Source organism: Hyperolius riggenbachi, chromosome 2, assembly GCF_040937935.1.
Source record: "Hyperolius riggenbachi isolate aHypRig1 chromosome 2, aHypRig1.pri, whole genome shotgun sequence".
NCBI lineage: Eukaryota > Metazoa > Chordata > Amphibia > Anura > Hyperoliidae > Hyperolius > Hyperolius riggenbachi.
In genome coordinates, this window is record NC_090647.1 from 492,715,864 (window position 1) to 492,738,434 (window position 22,571).

Below are 22,571 nucleotides of genomic sequence, written 5' to 3' on the forward strand. Positions count from 1 at the left end.
AACGTGTGATCACACTTAACCCTCTGGGCGAAAATCCCGAGCTGAGCTCGGGGTAAACGCCGCAGAGGATTTCTCAGGCCCTGGTGGGCTGATTTGCATATTTTTGTTGTTGTTGCACACAGCTATCACTTTGCTAACTGCGTGTATATACCGATCGCTGCCGCTCCACGCTGATTCGCCGCTACCCGCCGTGCCATGCCCCCCCCAGACCCTGTGCGCAGCCTGGCCAATCAGTGCCAGGCAGCGCTGAGGGGTGGATCGGGACTCCCTCTGATGTCACAACGTCGTTGACGTCATCCCGATCGTCGCCATGGCGACGGGGGAAGCCAAACAGGAAATCCCGTTCTGAACGGGATTTCCTGTTTGCTTTGATCGCCGGAGGCGATCGGAGGGGGTGGGGGGGATGCCGCTGCACAGCGGCTATAATGTAGCTAGCGCTAGGCTAGCTACATGATTTAAAAACAATAAAAAAAATTTAAAAAGTGCTGCGCCGCCTCCTGGCGATATTATTGTATCGCCCAGGAGATTAATAAAGTACTGACTATTGTGCTGTTAGAGCTCGTTCTGTTTATCAGATACATCACTGATCATTACAACCAGGCTTTAAAGCAGTGGCGTAGCTTTGGAGCTGTGGGCCCCGATGCAAGTTTTACAATGGGGCCCCCCAAGCACTCTATACATAACAATTGATTTGGCACACCAAAACCTGCCAATGGCAACTACAGAGTCAGAAGTGCAAGAAGGGGATGGGGAGCAGTTTGTTAATGATTATTATCATTCAAAGCATCTATAGAAGTGATTATTATGAGCACAGGACCAATAGGAAGCTAATACTGCAGTTGAGGGAGGGCCCCTTGGGGCCCAAGGGCCCTGATGCGGTCGCAACCTCTGCAACCCCTATTGCTACGCCCCTGCTTTAACCAGCCGGGCGGTATGGACGAGCTCAGCTCGTCCATCACCGCCGGAGGCTGCCGCTCAGGCCCTGCTAGGCCGATTTTCATCAAATAAAAAGCAGCACACGCAGCCGGCACTTTGCCAGCCGCATGTGCTACCTGATCGCCGCCGCAGCGCGGCGATCCGCCGCGTGCAGCGGCGAAAGAGGGCCCCCCCCCAGTCGCCTGAGCCCAGCGTAGCCGGAACAAAAAGTTCCGGCCAGCGCTAAGGGCTGGATCGGAGGCGGCTGACGTCAGGACGTCGGCTGACGTCCATGACGTCACTCCGCTCGTCGCCATGGCGACGAGGTAAGCGAAACACGGAAGGCCGCTAATTGCGGCCTTCCGTGTTACTTCTGGCCGCCGGAGGCGATCAGAAGAACGCCTCCGGAGCTCCCTCTAGTGGGCTTTCATGCAGCCAACTTTCAGTTGGCTGCATGAAATAGTTTTTTTTTTTTATTAAAAAAAACCCCTCCCGCATCCGCCCTGGCGATCTTAATAGAACGCCAGGGTGGTTAAAGTAAACCAAAGGTGGGATTTACCATATTTGCTGCTGTATAAGACGCTCCGGAATATAAGACACACCCAGGTTTAGTGGGCAAAAAATATATATATTCTAAGCCTGGTGCTTCCATAGTCCAGGAGCGTCTTGTACATGTTCTCCCCCAATTATTGAGTCCTCCTGTGTCCCCTTCTGTCCCCAGTTTGTCCCCTTCTGTCTCAAGTGTGGTCCATACTGTCCCCAGTGTGGCCTCCTCTGTCCCCGTTTTGCCTTCTATGTCCCTGTTATGCCTCCTCTGTCCCCTGTTTTGCCTCCTGTGCCCCTCTCGGTATGTCTCTTGCTCCCCATTGTAGCCTGCTCTGCCCTTGTGTCCCCCCCTCCCCCTCCCGTGTATGTAGGAGAAGCAGCAGCGTACCTCACCTCATAAATGGCTCTAGTGTGGAACACAGACCTCTTGTCTCCTGCATGGCTCGCCCGAGTGACGGCTTCTGCTGATGACGCAATCAGCAGAAGCCATCACTAGGGGAGCTGCGCAGGAGATGAGAGGTCTGGGTTTCCCACTGGAGCCATTGATGAGGTGAGATATGCTGCCGCTTCTCCTACATACACACGGGGGGCAGAGCAAGCTACACAGGGGAGTGAGAGACATGCAAGGTACAATGCAGGGAGTCTCTGATGTCGTGGCGGTTCATATCGGCGGGCGTTCATAAGTCGGGGATTCCCTACATTTGCCGTATAAGACGCAGGAACTTTTTCTCCCCATTTTTGGGGGAGAAAAATGCATCTTATACTGCGGCAAATACGGTATATGGAGGCATGTCCTGTGCATATTGCCATGCCTCTGGGTCTCGCTATTGACGCCTCTAGTCCCCCTGGGGTCTCCTGTGCCCCCTGTAAAAAGTGCCTGACTAGCGACAGTCTCCTTGTCGCTAGCCATCTATTTACCTTCTATATGTCATTCGATGTGCGCTTTCCCGCTGCTGCCCGCCTCCTGGGAGGTACTTCCTGGGCCACGGCTTAGCTTCTGATTGGAGGAAGCTCACGCAGGCGGGCAACGGCGGGGTCAGAGGCGGGGGAGCGTGCACTGAATGACTTACAGAAGGTAAATAGACGGCTAGCGGTAAGGAGACTGTAGCTAGCTGGGCGCTTTTTACAGGTGGGGGGACAAGAGGTGGCAATAGCGAGACCCAGAGGCATGTCATTATGCACAGGACATGCCTCTGTGATCTCTTAAGATTTCAAATAACCGCCTCGGGTTCTCTTTAAAGGGGTTCTGTGGTATTCTAAAAATCAAACAAGCTGACACTTACCTGGGGCTTCTATTGGCCCCCTGCAGCTGTAATGTCCTCCGATCACCTGTTCCCCACCGCCGGTCCCGGTTTGATATTCATCGAAACAGACGAATAATGATCAAGTCATCGGGAGCTTGCTGCGCAGCACAGTACGAAGTTTTCTTTTACTGCGCAGTAAGCTCCCGATGACGCGTGCGGGGGCGAGCCCGTGGGCGGCCTCGACTGCGCAGCCGCAGTGTAATCACTTGCGTGATTACACCAGGACCGGCGGCAGGGAACGGGTGATCGGAGGAGGACGGCGTGGGACATTACTGCTGCAGGGGGTCGATAGAAGCCCCAGGTAAGTGTCAGCTTGTTTTATTTTTAGGATGCAAAAGAAATCCTTTGAGCAATACCAGTTGCCTGGCTGTCCTGCTGTTCCTCTGCCTCTAATACTTATTAGCCATATACCCGAAACAAGCATGCAGCAGATCAGCTGTTTCTGACAATATTGTCAGAACTGACAAGATTAGCTACATGCTTTTTTCTGGTGTTATTCAGACACTACTGCAGCCAAATAGCTCAAAAGGGCTGCCAGGCAACTGGTATTGTTCAAGCTGCAGTCATTTGCAAATAAAAGTCACTCCCATAAGGCAGCACTTCTGGCCACATAGAACAATAATTACCAATGGTCAGAAAAACAAGTATAGTATATTCTATCCAGGTTCATTCAACTGCAGGAAATGCCCAGATACAGTACTTTCACTTTCACATATAATAATATCCTGTTTATTTATAACAGCTCTGCAGAAATTACGTCTAATAAATCCAATAGCGGGAGATGTGAGAGTGAGGACGGCAGTCTGGCAGCCCTGTGACCCGGTAGGGGGGAGGGGAGAGGTGACACCTGCCCTATCATCAGCAGCACCCAACAAGTGATCAGACCTGTCAGTCCAGGGCGTGGGGGAGAGTCAGAGTCTGAGCATGCGCAGTACGAGACTGCTTCCTAGTCTGCTGCGCTGCCAGCTCCAGCCATGGTCAACTACAGGTTCCTCTCCTCCAGTAAGTCAGCCTTCCTATGTTTTATATACTGCTGTGCTTGTGTGTGATGTCTTCCTGGCTGGGTGACACAGTGTGTGTCTGGGGGAAGCTGTGATGTGTGTGCATTGTATGTATCATTCATGTGAACACATCTCTGTCTTTAGCACTAAGGAAGCTGGACTTACTATGCCTGCTAATGCAGGTTCTCTCCTAGCAGATCAATGTGATCAGACACAGCAGCTGCACTCCGATCTTATACAGGTGTATGGGAGCATGGAATAGCCTCTTTATAATTACAGCATGTATCCCTTTACCAAAGTTGGATGATAATCAATCCCCCCCCTTCCATGTAGAGGATGATGACAGCATCTGAAGAACCACCTGCCACCGTTCTAATTAATTTGATAAATTATATGGCTGCTTTGCAAAGAGTGCTATTTTACACTGAGTGCTGGTGTTTTAAAATGTGATTTGACAATGTAATTATTATTATTATTATTATTATTATTATTTGGTGTTTATATAGTGCTGATATCTTCTGCTGTGCTTTACAGTATAGTCCCATCACTAACTGTCTCTCAAAGGAGCTCACAATCTAGTCTCAAGTATAGTCATGTGTCTAAAGTAGTCTAGGGACAATTTTTAGGAGGTAGCTTATCAACCTATCTGGATGTTTTGGGATGTGGGAGGAAATCTGAGTGCCAGGAGAGAACCCACACAGACACAGGGAGACATACAAACTCCATGCAGGTAGTGCCCTCAAGTTTAGGAGACCCAGCAGGAAAACTCATAGGCAACAGTTCTTCAGTTACAGCATGAAGCGTTGTGATTGGCTGAATAGTGTGGACGTAGACATTCGAGAGGGTGCTGTCCACTTAATCACGTTAACGGAATTTCCCTATGAGGTTTCCTGTTGGGTCTCCAAAACTAGACTAGCACCCTTCGCTGCCACTGGTAATGCACTGCTCTGGAATACTGTAGTCAGTTGGATCACATTGCAACAGATGCACTCTGAACGTTGATTAGACTTACTACTGCAGCTCTAACTGTAAGGTTAGGTTCACGGTGGGAGGCTATTGTCCTGTGTTATAAAGTCCTATAATGCTGGTTACCACACTGCAATGTTAAGGCTATGCGGCGTTCACAGTATGACGTTAGCGTTGCGTTATGGAAATGCACTGCTGCAATGTGTTACCTCTAAACGCACACTTTAATAGCTACAGGGAAGCATACTTTTCATTGCCCGTATGCTTCGCTAGATCTACTGTATGCGACGTTAATGTGATGTGACTTTTTTTTGTGTGTAATTTTTGCATTGCGACTTTAACGTCGCATTACAACGCAACATCTCACTGTAAACCTTTCCTTAAGCATGGACTTTGCAAGACCTCAGCTGGTGTCCTGTGTGCGTACGTTAAAAAGGGGCGCTGGGAAAAAAGGGCGCCGGGTTTTAAACGATAAACATGGATAACGTTTAAAAATATAATGTACTATATTTCGTTTAAAAATAATGTTTTATAAAGTTATAAATCATTAAATAATGTGCATGAAATTGGCAATTGTGAAAACGTTAATCTTCCGTTTAAAAAGTGAAACGTATAATAACGTTTAAAAAAAAATAGTAAGTAACCCTCCCTGTACCTACCCCTAACCCCTAGACCCCCGTGTTGGTGCCTAAACCTAAGACCCCCCCTGGTGGTGCCTAAACCTAAGACTCCCCTGATGGTGCCTAAACCTAAGACTCCCCTGGTGGTGCCTAAACCTAAGACTCCCCTGGTGGTGCCTAAACCTAAGACCCCCCTGTTGATGCCTAAACCTAAGACCCCCCTGTTGATGCCTAAACCTAAGACCCCCCTGTTGATGCCTAAACCTAAGACCCCCCTGTTGATGCCTAAACCTAAGACCCCCCTGTTGATGCCTAAACCTAAGACCCCCCTGTTGGTGCCTAAACCTAAGACCCCCCTGTTGGTGCCTAAACCTAAGACCCCCCTGTTGGTGCCTAAACCTAAGACCCCCCTGGTGGTGCCTAAACCTAAGACCCCCCTGGTGGTGCCTAAACCTAAGACCCTCCTGGTGGTGCCTAAACCTAAGACCCCCCTGTGATAAGCATTAATAACGTGTGAAAAAAATATTGTGCTGTTTTTCGTTTAAAAATAATGTTTTAAAAAAGATTGTACTGTTTTTCGTTTAAAAATAATGTTTAAAAAATTATAAATCATAAAATAATGTGTAATCATGAGAAGCAGTTATAAAACAGTAAAAGTCTCCGGGCGCCGCTTATAAAACGTTATTTTTCTCCGGCGCCCTTTTTTCCTGTCGGGCGCCCATTAAACGATATTTATTATGGGAGTGAATGGCGGCGCCCGATTTGTCCACTTGCCTCAGGCGCCCGAATTTACTGTTACCGTCCTGTGTGGTGTCTGGTACTTAAAGGTATCATTGGTCATTTTAAGCTAGCACCTCAGATCTACTTACCCGGGGCTTCCTCCAGCCCCTTGCAGCCGATATGTCCCTCGACGCATCTCCGCTCCCAGCCACTGGCCCGGGGTCCCCAGCAGTGCAGATGCCAACCTCCCGAGGTCGTCGCCTACTGCGCCTGCGTGAGCCCCACTGTCAATCACTTGCACGTGAGCTCACAAGGTTGGCATCTGTACCGGCTGGGACGGGGATCCTCATACACACCTTGTTTAACAGACATTCATCTGCAGATCAAATCTACCAGGATCGATTTTCAGATCTGCAGATGAATGTCTGTTAAACAAGGTGTGTATGAGGTTCTGCAGATATCATAGACTATGAATGCATTTTGCAGCTGCTGATCTTTTGCAGCTGCTGATCTTTTGCAGCTGCTGATCTTTTGCAGCTGCTGATCTTTTGCAGCTGCTGATCTTTTGCAGCTGCTGATCTTTTGCATGTGTGCAGCATCTTGCAAAGACTTTTATCTGATGGGGAGTTCAGCTCAATAGAATAGACTGTGTAGAGTATGCTCTTATACTACATGGAAGGTGGTAAAATTGGTCTAAAGCCCCATCTACATGATACTATTCTTTGTGCGATTCGATTACGATTCTATTTACGATCCGATTAAATCCAACATGTCCGATCGGGATTCAATTCAATTTGATTTGCCATTATTTTGCAATGGCAAATCGAATCAAATTTAATCGAATCCTGATCGGACATGTCAGATTTAATCGGGTCATAAATAGAATCGTAATCGTATCGTGTAGATTGGGCTTAAAGAGAACCCGAGAGTGTGTTTAAAGAATGTTATCTGCATACAGAGGCTGGATCTGCCTATACAGCCCAGCCTCTGTTGCTATCCCAAACCCCACTAAGGTCCCCTGCACTCTGCAATCCCTCATAAATCACAGCCGTGCTGTGAGGCTGTGTTTACATCTGTAGTGTCAGTCTCAGCTGCTCCCCCGCCTCCTGCATAGCTCCGGTCCCTGCCCCCGTCCCTTCCCTCCAATCAGCAGGGAGGGAAAGGATGCAGGCGGGGACTGGAGTTCTACAGGAGGCGGGGAGAGCAGCAGACTGACACTATAGAGATAAACACAGCCAGCTCTGACAAGCTGTTTGTCAACAGCGTGGCTGTGATTTATGAGGGATTGCAGAGTGCAGGGGGACCTTAGGGGGGTTTGGGATAGCAACAGAGGCTGGGCTGTATAGGCAGATCCAGCCTCTGTATGCAGATAATAATCTTCAAACCCACCTCGGGTTCTCTTTAAGATTTTTCATTTATCTTTCAAGTGTGTACACACCATAAGGCTGGCCTCTCGCTACAGAATGCTAATTGCTATCACTAAGTTTTTGTACAGAAATTTTAGGCCTGAACCCCACTAGAGCCCTTTTAAATCGCTAGCGATTTTCCTAAAAAACCTGCCAATGTAAATGTAACAAATTCCACAGCAGCGATTGCGATTTAGCAAAATTGCAATCGCAGGACATGCAGCATTTTGGGAGTGTTTGCGCTTCAATGTAAAGTATTGAAGCGCTGACAAATAGCTCATGAATCGCTACACATAACGACTTGTGTGCAATTTTAACTGACTGGAAACTGGAAAAAAAGAAAAATTGAAATGACCAATCAGAATTAAAATCATTAATCACAAATCGCTATCACAATCGCTGGCAAAAAGCTTACACTTTTTAAAATCGCTACCAAAATCGCCAGAAAACGCTCATGAAATCGCTTACAAAACGCCAATTAAAAACGCCAGTGATTGTAGTGGGTTCCAGGCCTCTGAACGATTTCTAGCAATTATTGATGCAATCTTTTTCAATGCTTGTGTTTCTAAAGCGACTGCGATTTTCTAATTCATTTTTTTGCTCAGGTAGTAAAAGCGTTGCAGAATTGCTTCGCAATATTTATCTTTTTTGTATTGGAGCGCAATAGCTCCAAAAGGCTGCATGACCCCCGATTTTTTTGATTTCCCTAATTGCAATCGCTCCTGTGGGCTCGCCTCCTTTTTTACTTTTATTAGCGTAGCGCTTTTGAAATTGCCAGCGATTCTGAGGTGGGGCTAAAAGCGTTCTAGTGGACTATAGCCCTGAGATATGTTTAGTAAAAAAAATAAGTTTTAAATCAGGATGATACCATTTACCCTACTGCTACCCAAAAAAATAAGGGGTCGGTAGCACACCGCTTTTGGTGGTTTAGACTTTTTTTTTTCAAAATGTTTCACATGTGAAACAGCTCAAAGTACATGCCTGCTTTCCCCCCCGCCTGGGTCCACCGGAGAAAACACAGATTCCACCCCTGCCACTATAGGGTGGCCGGGGGGATTGTCCAGCTGCTTGTGAATTTTAGGGCAGATCTATAATACAGGGGGGATTGGATGTTCCTGTATAAGAAATTTCGCTAACTTCTCATCAATAACTTTGGCCTGTACTGCAACAGATATCACTTCAGCTATGCGTTTCTGGATTTCATTTAGCCATCCCCATCTAATTTCTGATAGGTGGATGTATCAGAGAGCTGTCTCATGACCTCTCCCCGATACATGATTGTATCCATTACCACCACCCCGCCTTTATCCGCTAGTTTGATCATGATAAGCAGATTCTCTGAAAGTTCTTTTAGGCCTAGTGCACACTAGAGTTGGGCGAACAGTTCGGCTGTGTTAGCCGAACTGCAGCCGAACTGTTCGGCTGCTCAAGCTGTCATTTATCTGTGGTACGTCTGTAGTACGTCTGCGCTGGCCCGGCGGAGCGCGTCCTCATGACGTCACACACATGCGCAGAGAGTGCCCGGCAACGGGAGCGCGATCTAGGACGCGCTCCGCCGGGCCAGCGCAGACGTACTACTCCGGGTCATTGCGACCCGGAAGTAGTAAGAGCCACAGATAAATGACAGCTTGGGCAGCCGAACAGTTCGGCTAACACAGCCGAACTGTTCGCCCAACTCTAGTGCACACCAGAGCGGTTCGGCAGCATTTTGCAGAAACGCATACTCCTGGGCTGCTGCAGATTTTGGATTGCGGAGGCGTCTCTGCCTCATTGTAAAGTATTGGAAAAACGCAAACCGCTCTGAAAAATGCTACATCAGAGCGGTTTCCAGGTGTTTTTGTTACAGAAGCTGTTCAGCAACAGCTTTACTGTAACAATATCTGTAATCTGCTGTACCAAAAATCGCAGCACAAAACCGCAAAACGCTTCAAAATAAGAAGAAAGAACGCAGCTAAAAACGCTAGCATTTTGCGGATCTGCTTGCGGTTTTTGCTGTGCACCGGGCCTTAAAGGGATACTGTAGGGGGTCGGGGGAAAATGAGTTGAACTTACCCAGGGCTTTTAATGGTCCCCCACAGACATCCTGTGCCCACGCAGCCACTCCCCAATGCTCCGGCCCCGCCTCCCATTCACTTCTGGAATTTCAGACTTTAAAGTCTGAAAACCACTGCGCCTGCATTGCCGTGTCCTCAATCCCGCTGATGTCACCAGAAGCGTACTATGCAGGCCTAGTAAGGTCTGTGTCTGCGCAGTACGCTCCTGGTGACATCAGCGGGAACAAGGACACAGCAATGCAGGCACAGTGGTTTTCAGACTTCAAAGTCTGAAATTCTAGAAATGAACCGGAGGCGGGGCCGGAGCATCAGTGAGTGGCTGTGTGGGCACAGGATGTCTGCGGGGGACCGTTAGAAGCCCCGGGTAAGTTCAACTCATTTTCCCCCGACCCCCCCCCCCCCCCCCCCCCCCCCACAGTATCCCTTTCAGGGCCCTTTTCCACTAGTGGCGATTGCGATGCTGAATCGCAAAATCACAAACCGCTAGTGATTTTGAAATCACTACGGTTTGCTTTTTAACATAGGAATCGCGGTAGGTAATTTCCACTACCGCGATTCGTTTTTGACTCAAACGCGATCGCACCGTGGAGCGATCTTTGCCGCGATTTTGCTATGCAGTGCATTGCATAGAAAAATCGTGAACGCAATCGCCGGGAAGTTTCCTGCACTTGCGATTTAGCAATCGCTAGCGTTTAGCGTGAACGCTAGCGATTGCTAGTGGAAAAGGGCCCTAAAGGTTGTTGTTCACTCGTGATATTCTTTCGAGTGGAAAGTCCCAACAGCCTAGGACTTAAGACCATTTTTGGATGCCTTGGGAATGTTCTGTTTTTGACATTAGTTAATGTGGGTTTTTTTTTTTCCCCCCTTGTACTCCTCTGTTACCTCCCCTCCCCCCCCCCCCCCCCCTGCTTTTCCCTTATTAAAGTGAACCTCCGGACTAAAAATCGACTCAGCAGCACTGAAAAGGCTTGGTGTGTCTTTAACAGTTTCACAGCATCAGAACTTTGTTTCTCTTATACAAGCCTCATTTTTAGCTGCACAGAAGAGAACTGCCCGGGCAGTTTTCCCCTGATGCTGTGCAAAGCATGATGGGATTTCTGATGTTGTTCTCATTCTGCTGTTTTGGTGCAATATTTTTTTTTTTTTTTTTTTTTTTTTTTACATTTTGAATTTGACATTTGAAGCCTAGTGTGCGCAGCTGGGAGGGGTTATCAGGACACAGGACAGTTGGAACTGTGTCTCATGCTCCCTGTCACATCCTTTCAACCAAAAAGATGGCTGCCCCATGACAGATGGCAGCCCCCATGAATCACAAACATTTGCCTGTTCTTTTAAAACTGGGTGGGTAAAAGATTATATTACCTATCTATTCTAATTAACATAACTAATGTAACTTAATAACAGTGTTTGTTTAGGCTGAGGTTACCCTTTAACAGCAGTTCTTATGTAGTCTATACTATGAGAGTAATGCCATTGTTTATAAATGCAAATTAGCCATGTGGGAAGAGTGCGCCGTATTGGCCGCACTACTGCTTATGTTATGGTGTGACGTTAACATCGCACCCGTGCAGGAGCGTGCCGATTGGCTCGCTGCTCCGGCCTCCCATAATCCACCTGGTGACGCCAGCGACTTCTAGCCGCTCGCGTCTCCATAGTATCCACCGAGACACGCTGGGACGGTGCTTTGGCACCACCCATGGCCTGACATCACACAGGATTCCTATCAGGTCCGCCTAGGGCGGGGAGATGGAGTCACTGTGATGATAGGCGGACCCAGGAGGCCGTTGCTTGCTAAGCCAAGAGGGGCATTGTAGGTGGTAGGTCCTAGAACTTTGTGTCCTATCACAACAGAAGCATGTTAGTTCCCCATCAGGGCCGACAGCTTAGGGCTATTATGATTGGTGATAACAGGTTTGAATTCTATTGGCTGTTGTTAACCATGCTCAGTATAAATACCTATGTGCAATTGTTTATGTAATTGACTTCCAGCAAAGCTTGATAAAGAGGTATGCAGCCTTGAAATGTTGCCTTACCTGTTGGAATGCTTTAACCTCCTTAGCGGTAACCCCGTGCTGGACACTGGGTAAGCCGCCGGAGGGTGCCGCTCAGGCCCTGCTGGGCCGATTTTCATAATTTTTTTTTTGCTGGACGCAGCTAGCACTTTGCTAGCTGCGCCAGCACTCTGATCGCCGCCGGCCCCCGCCCGATCGCCGCTATCTGATGCGGCGCGCGGCCCACCCCCCCCCCCCCAGACCTCGTGCGCTGCCTGGCCAATTAGTGCCAGGCAGTGCCGAGGGGTGGTTCGGGACTCCCAATGACGTCCCGACGTCGGTGATGTCATCCCGCCCCGTCGCCATGGCGACGGGGGAAGCCCTCCAGGAAATCCCGTTCTTTGAACGGGATTTCCTTATCGCCGGAGGCGATCGGCGGGGCTGGGGGGATGCCGCTGAGCCCTGGGCTCGCTACATGATTTAAAAAAAAAAAAAAAAAAAAAAAAAACTGCTGCGCTGCCCCCTGGCGGAATGTTTCATACCGCCAGGGGTGTTAATGCAATAAAAGAGCAGAAAAATATTTACAGATGGTGCCGGCCTCTTCCTTCCTTCTTCTGCGCTTCTATAGCACTGAAACACGATTGCCGGGAAATCGCCTACAAATGGTGCAGGCTACACGTTTGGCGATTTGTGTTAATCGCCGACGATTAATGCAAATTGCCCAAGTGAGAACGGGCCCATAGGGTATTATAGCACTAGCATTTTCACAAGCGCTAGCGCTTGAGCATTTTGCCAAAATCGCCGGCAAAACGTTCCGGTGTGAATGGGCCCTAAAAGTGAAACATACTCTTCATTGAAGGTCTGAGCCTACTGCTGCACTTTTAAAAACGCATGCATTTTTCAAGCGTTTTTGAAATGCGTTTTAATGCATTTTCGTGCATCAAAACTCGTTTAAAGGCCTTAAACGCATTTTAAAAATGCTTAAAAAAAAGCTTGCATTTTTAAAAACACAGCAGTGGGCTCAAGCCCACACTGCATACTTTACTGTACCTGATGCAACCCGAGCATAACCTGTGGTGCCGCTTTCCGGATCAGTTGCATTCCTGCTGTCACAGGGAACCTGACGTATTGGCCACTGTGAACATGTTTTCTCCTTTTGTTACTAGAATTCTATTTTAAGCATTTTAACCTTTCACATGTTAAGATGTATAATCTGTGATAACTGCTCCCATTTGTGCTGGAGCTGCAATCTCTCTGCTACACTGCAGTTGTGGCCTCCTCTGCCTACAAGCAGGGCTCTGTGGAGTCAGTACAAAAATTACCCGACTCCAACTCTGACTCCTCAGATTATGATTCCACCGACTCCAGGTACCCAAAAATTGTTCTGAATCCTCCATAGCAGGACTATGGAATCGGTACACAAATCACCCGACTCCAACTTCGACTCCGACACCTCAGTTTATGAAATAACTGACTCCACAGCCCTGCCTACAGGGGCCACTGTGTCCCAGAAGATAGCTCTTAAAGGAAAACTGAAATAAGAATATGGAGGCTGCCATATTTATCTCCTTTTTAAACAAAACCAGTTGCCTGGAAGACCTGTTGAACTATTTGGCTGCAGTAGTGTCTGAAATAGGGATGGTCAACAAATTGCAAATAGAGTTGATACAGGATTATGCAAATTTTGTATGCTGCTTGAAAATGGATTGATAAAATTTTACCTCATCAGGATTTGATTGGTTCATGTTCAAGCTGCATACATTTGCATACAAAATTTGCATAATTATGCATCAACTCAAAATTATTTGCATCTCATTGACCATACCTCGTCTAAGGCCTCTTTTCCATGGACTGTTGAACTGTGTGCTCAGCAAGCAGTTACCAGGCAGCAGTGAGCAGTTACCAGTCCGTGGAAAAAAGGGCTTATGCTAGGTACACACCATACAATTTCTGGCAGATTTACCTGCCAGATCGATTATTTCCAACATGTCTGAACTGAATTTTGATTTCATTTTTCCAATCGTTAATCGTTTTTTTGATCAATTTTCACAGGATTGAAAGAAAATTGATAAAAAAAAGGATTAACAATCGGAAAATCGAAAAATTGTTTGAAATTCAGATAGTTCATATTGGAAATAATTGGGTAAATATGCCAAAAAAATGTGTATGGCGTGTACCTAGCATTAAAGAAGCATGCAGCTAATCTTGTCAAATCTGACAATGTCAAACACCTGATCTGCTGCATGCTTGTTCAGGGTCTATGGCTGAAAGTATAAGGGCTTGTTTCCACTGTTGCGACGCGATTTCGCCGGCATTCCGACGCTTGTAAAAACGCATGCGGATGCGTTTCCACATGCGTTTTTACCCGCGATTTCGCATGGCAGGGTGCCATGCGAAATTAACCATGACACTGCCAGGGCAAAATAAAATTGAAAAAGGTGCGAAATCGCGGGTAAAAACGCATGTAACAAACGCATGCGTTTTTACTATTAAATACATTAGCGGCGATTCGCATGCATTCCACTCGCAGGCGAATTCGTTGGCTCTTTTGTGCGTTTTTTTACCGCTGAAAAAAACGCACCTCAACAACGCTGCAGTGGAAACAGGCCCATCCACTTGCATTACATGTGCGAATCCGCATGCATTGGACGCATGCGGATTCGTGATAGTGGGAACGAGCCTTTAGAGACAGACGATCAGTAGGGCTGCCAGGCAACTGGTATTGCTTAAAAGGAAATATGGCAGCCTCCATATCACTCAGTTCTCCCTTTTGCATTTTATAGTGGATATGCCTCTTAGGCCCCATTCACACCTTGCGTGCTTTTTTTTTTTTTTTTCATTTTCTTTCCCTCCTGGAGCTCCACTGCGAGCTGTTTTTGTAAAAAGCGCTTTTCTAAGCGCTTTTTCAGAGCGGTTTTGTAATTCACTACCTGATGCAAGTCAGAAAGTGAACTCTTTGTCCCGGAAAAGAATACAATGTATTTTATTTTTAAAAACACAAACACAATCGCTGCACAAATCGATTTGTGAGCTTTTTGCGTTTTTCATATACCTTCCATTATAGCAAAAACTCCTCAAAAAAGGTACAGGCAGCGCTTTGCTGAGCGGATCGCAAACGAACCGCTCAGTTGTGAACTCTCTCATAGGGAATCATTGCACAAGCATTTTGTGGGCGATTTTGAAAATCGCCTGCGCTTGAAAAAAGGCGGAAAACGTCCCTAGTGGGAACGGGCCCTTAAATTTCCAGACATCCACACTTAATAAGGAACACTTTAAATTCTAGATCTGTGTATATGAAGAGTATTGTGACATTATAGCTTCCATTGTTTGCATTGTTCCCTCTTGATTTACTCGTGTTTGTTGAGTTGATTCCCTACTGAAGAAGTGATTCATAGCGTCCACAGTGAGGACCACGCAATGTTTGCAGGCTACTTGCGTTGGAGTGGAGGTGCCATCATCTAGAGCAGGGGTCCCCAAACATTTTGGGTTGAGGGCCGGGTCAACATACTTCAGACCGCTGGTGGGCCGGAGTAAACATAAAATGATGTAGACGTCTTTGCGGACCAGAGAGTGAAGCATACCTAGGTGACAATCTGCAAGCCAATTGGACAGCAGTGTCACCTGATGTGGAATTTGATTGGAAACCAGCAAAATTTCTGCTTTCTGGCTTCCATGTGGATGGGGGGTGCTGCACTGCTATTCCATATGTGGACCACCAATATTTAAAGATGTAGCTGACTGCATTTATAAGCAATACATTTTCTGTGTGGGGGCCGGTAAGAAAGCCTTAGGGGGCCACATTCGGCCCGCGGGCCTTAGTTTGAGGACCACTGATCTAGAGGGCTGGCTATCCACTAATACGAGCAGAGGTAGAGCACGTGTAACCACTCCACTGTTCAGATACATTGAGAAAGGTAGTCTACGCATCCCCAAATTGATCGTCTGTTTGAAATAATGAGGAAAGTTTCATCTACTGCTGAAGTAAAAATCTTTTTTGCAAAACACATAATGAGCATATTTCTTGGCTTATATTTTCATGTTACATACAGTATTATGCATGATGTAAACCTATCTGGGCTTGGAGCAATCTACTTTGAGGGCTGGTGCACACCAAAACCCGCTAGCAGATCCGCAAAATGCTAGCAGATTTTTAAACGCTTTTTTTTATTTTTATGAGGCGTTTTGCTAGCGTTTTGCGGATTGCTGCTGCGGTTTTCAGTATAGTAGATTTCATATATTGTTACAGTAAAGCTGTTACTGAACAGCTTCTGTAACAAAAACGCCTGCAAAACCGCTCTGAAGTGCCGTTTTTCAGAGCGGTTTGCGTTTTTCCTATACTTAACATTGAGGCAGAAACGCACCCGCAATCCAAAAAATGCCTCACCCAGGCATTTTTCGTTTCTGCAAAACGCCCCCCGCTCTGGTGTGCACCACCCCATTGAGATACATTGACCAAGCAGATCCGCAGCCGCAAGCGGATCTGAAAACGCCCAAAAAGCCGCTCGGTGTGCACCAGCCCTGAATCGTGTTTTACTTCAGAGTGAAAAAAGGCATGCAACATCTCACTTCGGTAAGGTTCAGGAAGGGGTCACACTCAAGTCCGTGTAAAACGACCGTGTTCAACAGTATTGTCGAATATGTGTAGAGCAGGGGTGACTCAGTCACATATGGGGCCAACATCTACAACATAGTCGAAGTTGCAGACCAAATTGTTAATATTTAACGTTTATTGAACAAAACTAAGTGGTGTAATTATATTGATTGTAAGTGGCCTGCTCCTCCCTAGGGCTTGATTCACAAAACGGTGCTAATTTAGCACGCTTGTGAAAACCGCCTTAGCACGTCTAAACGAGCTTTTCGCGCACAAAACTTTATGCATGTAAAACTTTACGCGCGCCCTGCACAGGGTGCTCCGCGCCCAGTGCCCATTAAAGCCTAGGGGGCGGCAAAGTGCTTGCTGCGTGTTTGAAAGAAAAATTGAGAAAATCGGCCCAGCTGGGACTGAGCGGCGCCCTCCGGCGGTAATGGACGAGCTGAGCTCGTCCATACCGCTAAGGAGGTTTAGGTCACATTTAGGGCTTGTTCACACCTAGGGCGCTTTCAGGATTTTTTAAGCGCTGGCGACTTTGAAAATTGCCCTAAAAGCACTTGTGCAATGATTCCCTATGAGAGCGTTTACACCTGAGTGGTACGATTTATGATCCGCACACCAAAGCGCTGCCTGTACCGTTTCTGGGGCAATTTTCCTATAATGGCAGGTATAGGGAAATCGCAAAATGCTTGAATAAGCGCTTGGTGTAGTGTTTTCTTCCCCCCCCCCCCCCCATCCGGATTTCACCCAGTAAACCTGGGGGGGGGGGGGTCCAGCTTACCTGTCTGACGTCTTTGGTTGTCTCTTTGCGCCTCCCACGATGCGGTCCACGCGCATCACGTGACTACAAACAGTGTTTGTGTTTGTACTCACGTGACCGTTGCGTGGAACGCATCGTGGGAGGCGCCGAGGGACGGACCGAAGAAGACGTCAGACAGGTAAAGAGTAAAGCCATGTATATGTACTCTCCTAGTAATTAAAATTCTAGCCCTGCAGAGACACGCTGTCCGACTTCTGTGGGCAGCACGGTGGCATAGTGGTTAGCACTCTTGCCGGGTTCCTGGTTTGAATCCCAGCCAGGTCAACATGTGGAAGGAGTTTGTATTTTATCCCCATGTCTGTGTGGGTTTCCTCTGGGCACTCTGGTTTCCTCCCAAAAACATACAAATAAGTTAATTGGCTTCCACCTAAATTGGCCATAGACTATGATACATAAACTACACTACACTACACGATACCTACTTAGACATAAGACTGGTAGGGATTAGATTGTGAGCCCCTCTAAGGGACAGTTAGTGACAAGACAATATACTCTGTACAACTCTGCATAAGATGTTGGCGCTAAGTACTAAATAATAATAGAGGACAAGCTTTGGACAAGGAAAATCCTTAATTTTTTTTTAATTTTTTTTAATTTTTTTTAGTATATTTTAAATGAAATAATACCTGAGCCAAAGCTTGGGTACGACATTAGATATTTACCTAAAGAGAGGGAAGCCTCAGGATCCTATGGAGGATACCCTTGCTACTCAGTCCCCCCCCCTCCCCCCCCCCCCGAAAGATTAGTGACAAGGCTCAGTGCTACTGCATGGCCACGCTATAGGAAGAGGAGCTGTGACACCCTGAAGTGGAGAGGGGCTGTTCTCAGCAACGGGGACCATGGAGTAGTGAGGGAAGCCTCAATAGTATCCTGAGGCTTTCCTCTTGTAAAGTGTACCAGAGACAGCAGACCGCAGGAAGACGGCGAGGGACTCCAACATGCTTATGGGGCTGGAGGAAGCACCAGGTAAGTATCAAATCTTTAGCTATCGCCACCTCCGGTTTTCTTTGACGTAAGTATGTGTTTTTAATCCTGAGCTTCGGCTCAGGACCACTTTTAAGGGCCGGTTCACACTTGCTTAAACAGCGGATCCTATGTTGAATATAGTATCCGTTTCCACTTGTTAGAAAACCCGGATCCTACATGGATTTGTGTGCTGCGGAATGCAGAGTCCCAGCTTCACAAATTTTCCCGCCTGGGAAATTGTGTCCAACGAAAGCCTACTAGACTAGTCTTCACATCCACGTCACCAGTTTCGCCTGCTTTGCCGTCTTGACGTCATACTCATTTGTCTCGCCGCACATCGTCACTGCTCGGTCCCTTCTAAACAGCCGGGTGGCCGGCAGATCTCCACTAGGCTGCAAAAAGCCAATGGGAATACTCAGCAACAGGTAGAATTCTCACTGGTTTATCCTGACCAATAAAAATTCTCCCTGTTGCTAGGCAGAATTGGCCTGCTGCAGCCTATGGAGAGCCCCATACCTCTGTGGCGGGACAGGTGAACGGCGATGCGGACATGAAACGGTCAGGTGTATTTGTTGCATGTGGATGCAGAATGGACGGTACGCATCTGCCCCATGGATGCACCTACTGTTTCCATTCTGCATAATCTCAAGTGTGAACTGGCCCTTACTCCTCCTCTCTTCCTGCATGGGTATTGGCCTGCACAAAGCAGGAAGCATTGCAACTCCAAAATAATTGCCTGCGGTAAAAGACACACCCATTTTGTATTTTGTTGGCAGCTGTAGCCATGATCGCAAAATTGAGTTAATTTCAAATTTTGGTTCCAAAGGAACATGATTTGTAGGGGTATTCTGGAGCTGGCATTTCAGTAACTGTATTCATAACTTAATTGGGTACCCTGTACCATAAACTTTCTTTACCAAAACCCTCATAACCAGGCATGCTCAAATACCGACTTCAGATGAAATGCGAATAGGTGTTGTTCGGATTTTATCCTGCTAATTACATCACCTGTGCGGGTTAAACTTACCCATGAGACGTTCCGTCCCTCGGCGCCTCCCACGATGCGTTCCCATCCGCCGTCACATGACTATACACTTATCTATAAAACATTTATAAAATTGTTGATGTCATTTAAATGTTTTATATGCACGTTATTTATAATTTTTGTACATTATATGTTCATAATTATATAGTACAAAGTACATACTGTAGTTCTTTACTTGCTACAGTACAATCTTGTTATAGTAAACGCCAAGGGAATGATTGACAGTCTGATTTAATAATTATCCAGTAGAATGCAAATCAGTGCCGCTGCAAATTGTTGAACGCATCGATCGGACATGCTGGGAAATCTCAAGCAGGTGTGGTCGATCAGGTGTTAGGTGGTAACTGGGTGAGATATCGGGGCGAGAGACACACGCGATGGAACCCCCAGTGCTGTCCCCTCAAATGTAAATGTTTGTTTTATTTAATTTGCAGCTACGTCATGTCTTTATATTAATTTTACTCAATTCAGGTTCCCTTTTAAAGAGAAACTCAGACCAAAAATTTAACTTTATCCCAATCAGTAGCTGATATCCCCTTTTACATGAGAAATCTATTCCTTTTCACAAACAGACCATCAGGGGGCGCTGTATGACTGATATTGTGGTGAAACCCCTCCCCACAAGAAAAGTACGTACCCTTTTTGGGGGCAATTTCCTGTCTGTGAACCTTGTTGCATTGAGGAAAATAGCTGTTACAGCTGTTTCCAACTGCCAAAAACTATGCAGCAGCTACATCACCTGCCAACACTAAAATGTTCACTGGAGTTCCTCTTTAAAGCTAATGGGAACTTGTGTTAAAAACTACGAGAGGGAAGGCTCTGGGTCCTATAGAGCTTTCACGGTCCACTCGTTCCAGTGCTGCTTCCCTGTAGAGATGTCGCGAACGGTTCCAGGCGAACTTTGGTGGTTCGCGTTCGCCTGGAGCAGGCGAACTTTTGCGGAAGTTCGATTCGCCCCATAATGCTCTATGAGGGTCAACTTTGACCCTCTGCATCACAGTCAGCAGGCACATTGTAGCCATTCACGCTACACTAAGCCCTGGAGGCCCCCTTATATAAGGCAGGCTCGCTGGCCATGACACTCACTCGTGGGCCTGCTGCAAATAGACAGACTAGGGAGAGCTGCTGCAGATTTTTTTTCTCCTAGGGAAAGATTAGTTAGGTTCTTGGCTTGCTCCTGGCTTATTGGTATTGCTAAAATAGCACCCCTCAACAGCTCTTTTGAGAGCTAATGTTTTCCTGATGTGTTTTTTTGTGTGTGTGTTGCTCACTGACACTGACATTATACAGCCCTATCTGTTGCAGCTGGACCTTGGTAATTGTTATTACTGTGCCAGCCAGGCCCTGCCTAACTATCTATACTGGGACACCTACCTATGCCTACCTAACTACTGGGGCACCTACTTGCCTATACGGGGACACCTACCTACCTATACTCGGACTCCTACCTATGCTTACCTACCTATACTGGGTCTCCTACCTATGCCTAGCTAACTACTGAGGCACCTACCTATACTGGAACTCCTACCTATGCCTAGCTAACTACTGGGGCACCTACCTATGCCTACCTACCTATACTGGGTCTCCTACCTATGCCTAGCTAACTACTGAGGCACCTACCTATACCTACCTATACTGGAACTCCTACCTATGCCTACCTATCTACCTATACTGGGTCTCCTACCTATGCCTAGCTAACTACTGGGGCACCTACCTATGCCTACCTTACCTATACTGGGTCTCCTACCTATGCCTAGCTAACTACTGAGGCACCTACCTACCTATACTGGGACACCTACCTATGCTTATATACCTATACTGGGTCTCCTACCTATGCCTAGCTAACTACTGAGGCACCTACCTACCTATACTGGGACACCTACCTATGCCTAGCTAACTACTGGGACACCTACCTATGCCTACCTACCTATACTGGGTCTCCTACCTATGCCTAGCTAACTATTGAGGCACCTACCTATGCCTACCTACCTATACTGGGTCTCCTACCTATGCCTACCTACCTATACTGGGTCTCCTACCTACCTATACTGGGTCTCCTACCTATGCCTAGCTAACTACTGAGGCACCTACCTATACCTACCTATACCTACCTATACTGGAACTCCTACCTATGCCTACCTATCTACCTATACTGGGTCTCCTACCTATGCCTAGCTAACTACTGGGGCACCTACCTATGCCTACCTTACCTATACTGGGTCTCCTACCTATGCCTAGCTAACTACTGAGGCACCCACCTACCTATACTGGGACTCCTACCTATGCCTACCTACCTATACTGGGTCTCCTACCTACCTATACTGGGTCTCCTAGCTAACTACTGAGGCACCTACCTATGCCTACCTACCTATACTGGGTCTCCTACCTATGCCTAGCTAACTACTGGGGCACCTACCTATGCCTACCTACCTATACTGGGTCTCCTACCTATGCCTAGCTAACTACTGGGACACCTACCTATGCCTACCTACCTATACTGGGCCTCCTACCTATGCCTACCTACATACAAGAAGATAATAAGGTCGTTGCTTCATTGTGGACAGACCAAATTTGATCAGCTTGACAGTCACTGTTGTTCTATCATTGAGCTACCACAGCCCGGCGACCATAAGGGCTGGAAAACTGCCACGGCCTGCACTCTGGCCATGTTGCGCACCAGTCCAACGTGGCCGTCACTACGCAAACAGCTGTTTGCGGTGCGCTACACAGTGAGTTTGGTGTCAGTGTGAAGCAGTACTCTAATTACACTCCCTGATTGATGTATACACATGCAAGATGTTTGAAAGCACTTTAGGCCTGCAATTTAGCATTCAATGGCCTCGATTCATAAAGCATTCCCGCATGCGGGAATGCAGAAAACGGCACACTTTACCGACCACACAGCAAGATCTGTATTCATAAAGGCTTTTCCGCATGAAAAGCCGACATTCGCGAGCAAAGTGATAAATCACCGCCTTGCGCGGTGATTATCACAGCAAAAGTAACAAGTGGTCAATTCATAAAAATTAGAGGTAGCGGTAAGCGGACGGGTATTACCGCTACCTCTGATGTGGCGAGAAGCGTGCAGAATCCGTTGCAGTGAATGGGACAGACCTCCCAAGCAGCTGCAGAGAGAACACCGAACGGAGGGATTCCGCCTGCTTCTCCGGCTTCCGCATGTCTCCCGACAGCCTAACGCCTGCCTACAGCGGAGTATCTCCGCACGCCTGTCACAACAGGCAACATTTTTATGAATTACCACCCTGAAGGCGGAAATACCGACAGCGGTGTTTCCCCGCTCGCAGGCACTTTTATGAATCGAGGCCATTGTGATTTCTGCCCGTAAAACGCTGCTTTGCGTCAAATCCAGATTTTTCCCCAGGACTTTTGGTGTCTATCTCACTCCGCCACCTGGGGGTCCAGGTGTTAGACCACTTGAAACAACTTTTCCATCACTTTTGTGGCCAGCATAATTTTTTCTATTTTTCAAAATTTGCATCCCCATTGAAGTCTATTGCGGTTCGCGAACTTTTACGCGAACCGAACCTTCTGCGGAAGTTCGCGAACCGAAAATCGGAGGTTCGCGACATCTCTACTACCCTGGTAGCAGTAATTGAACAGTTGGT

At 47.2% G+C, this 22,571-nt stretch overlaps 1 protein-coding gene across 1 annotated transcript in view; it reads left to right on the forward strand.

Moving 5' to 3' along the window:
- The first annotated feature begins 3,681 nt into the window (after positions 1-3,681).
- FAM3B (FAM3 metabolism regulating signaling molecule B) overlaps positions 3,682-22,571 on the forward strand; it is a 117,788-nt gene continuing 98,898 nt past the window's right edge. Inside the window, exon 1 of the mRNA XM_068266367.1 lies at positions 3,682-3,767. Coding sequence (XP_068122468.1) covers positions 3,740-3,767 — 28 coding nt within the window. The 5' untranslated portion in view covers positions 3,682-3,739. The remainder of the gene's footprint in view (positions 3,768-22,571) is intronic.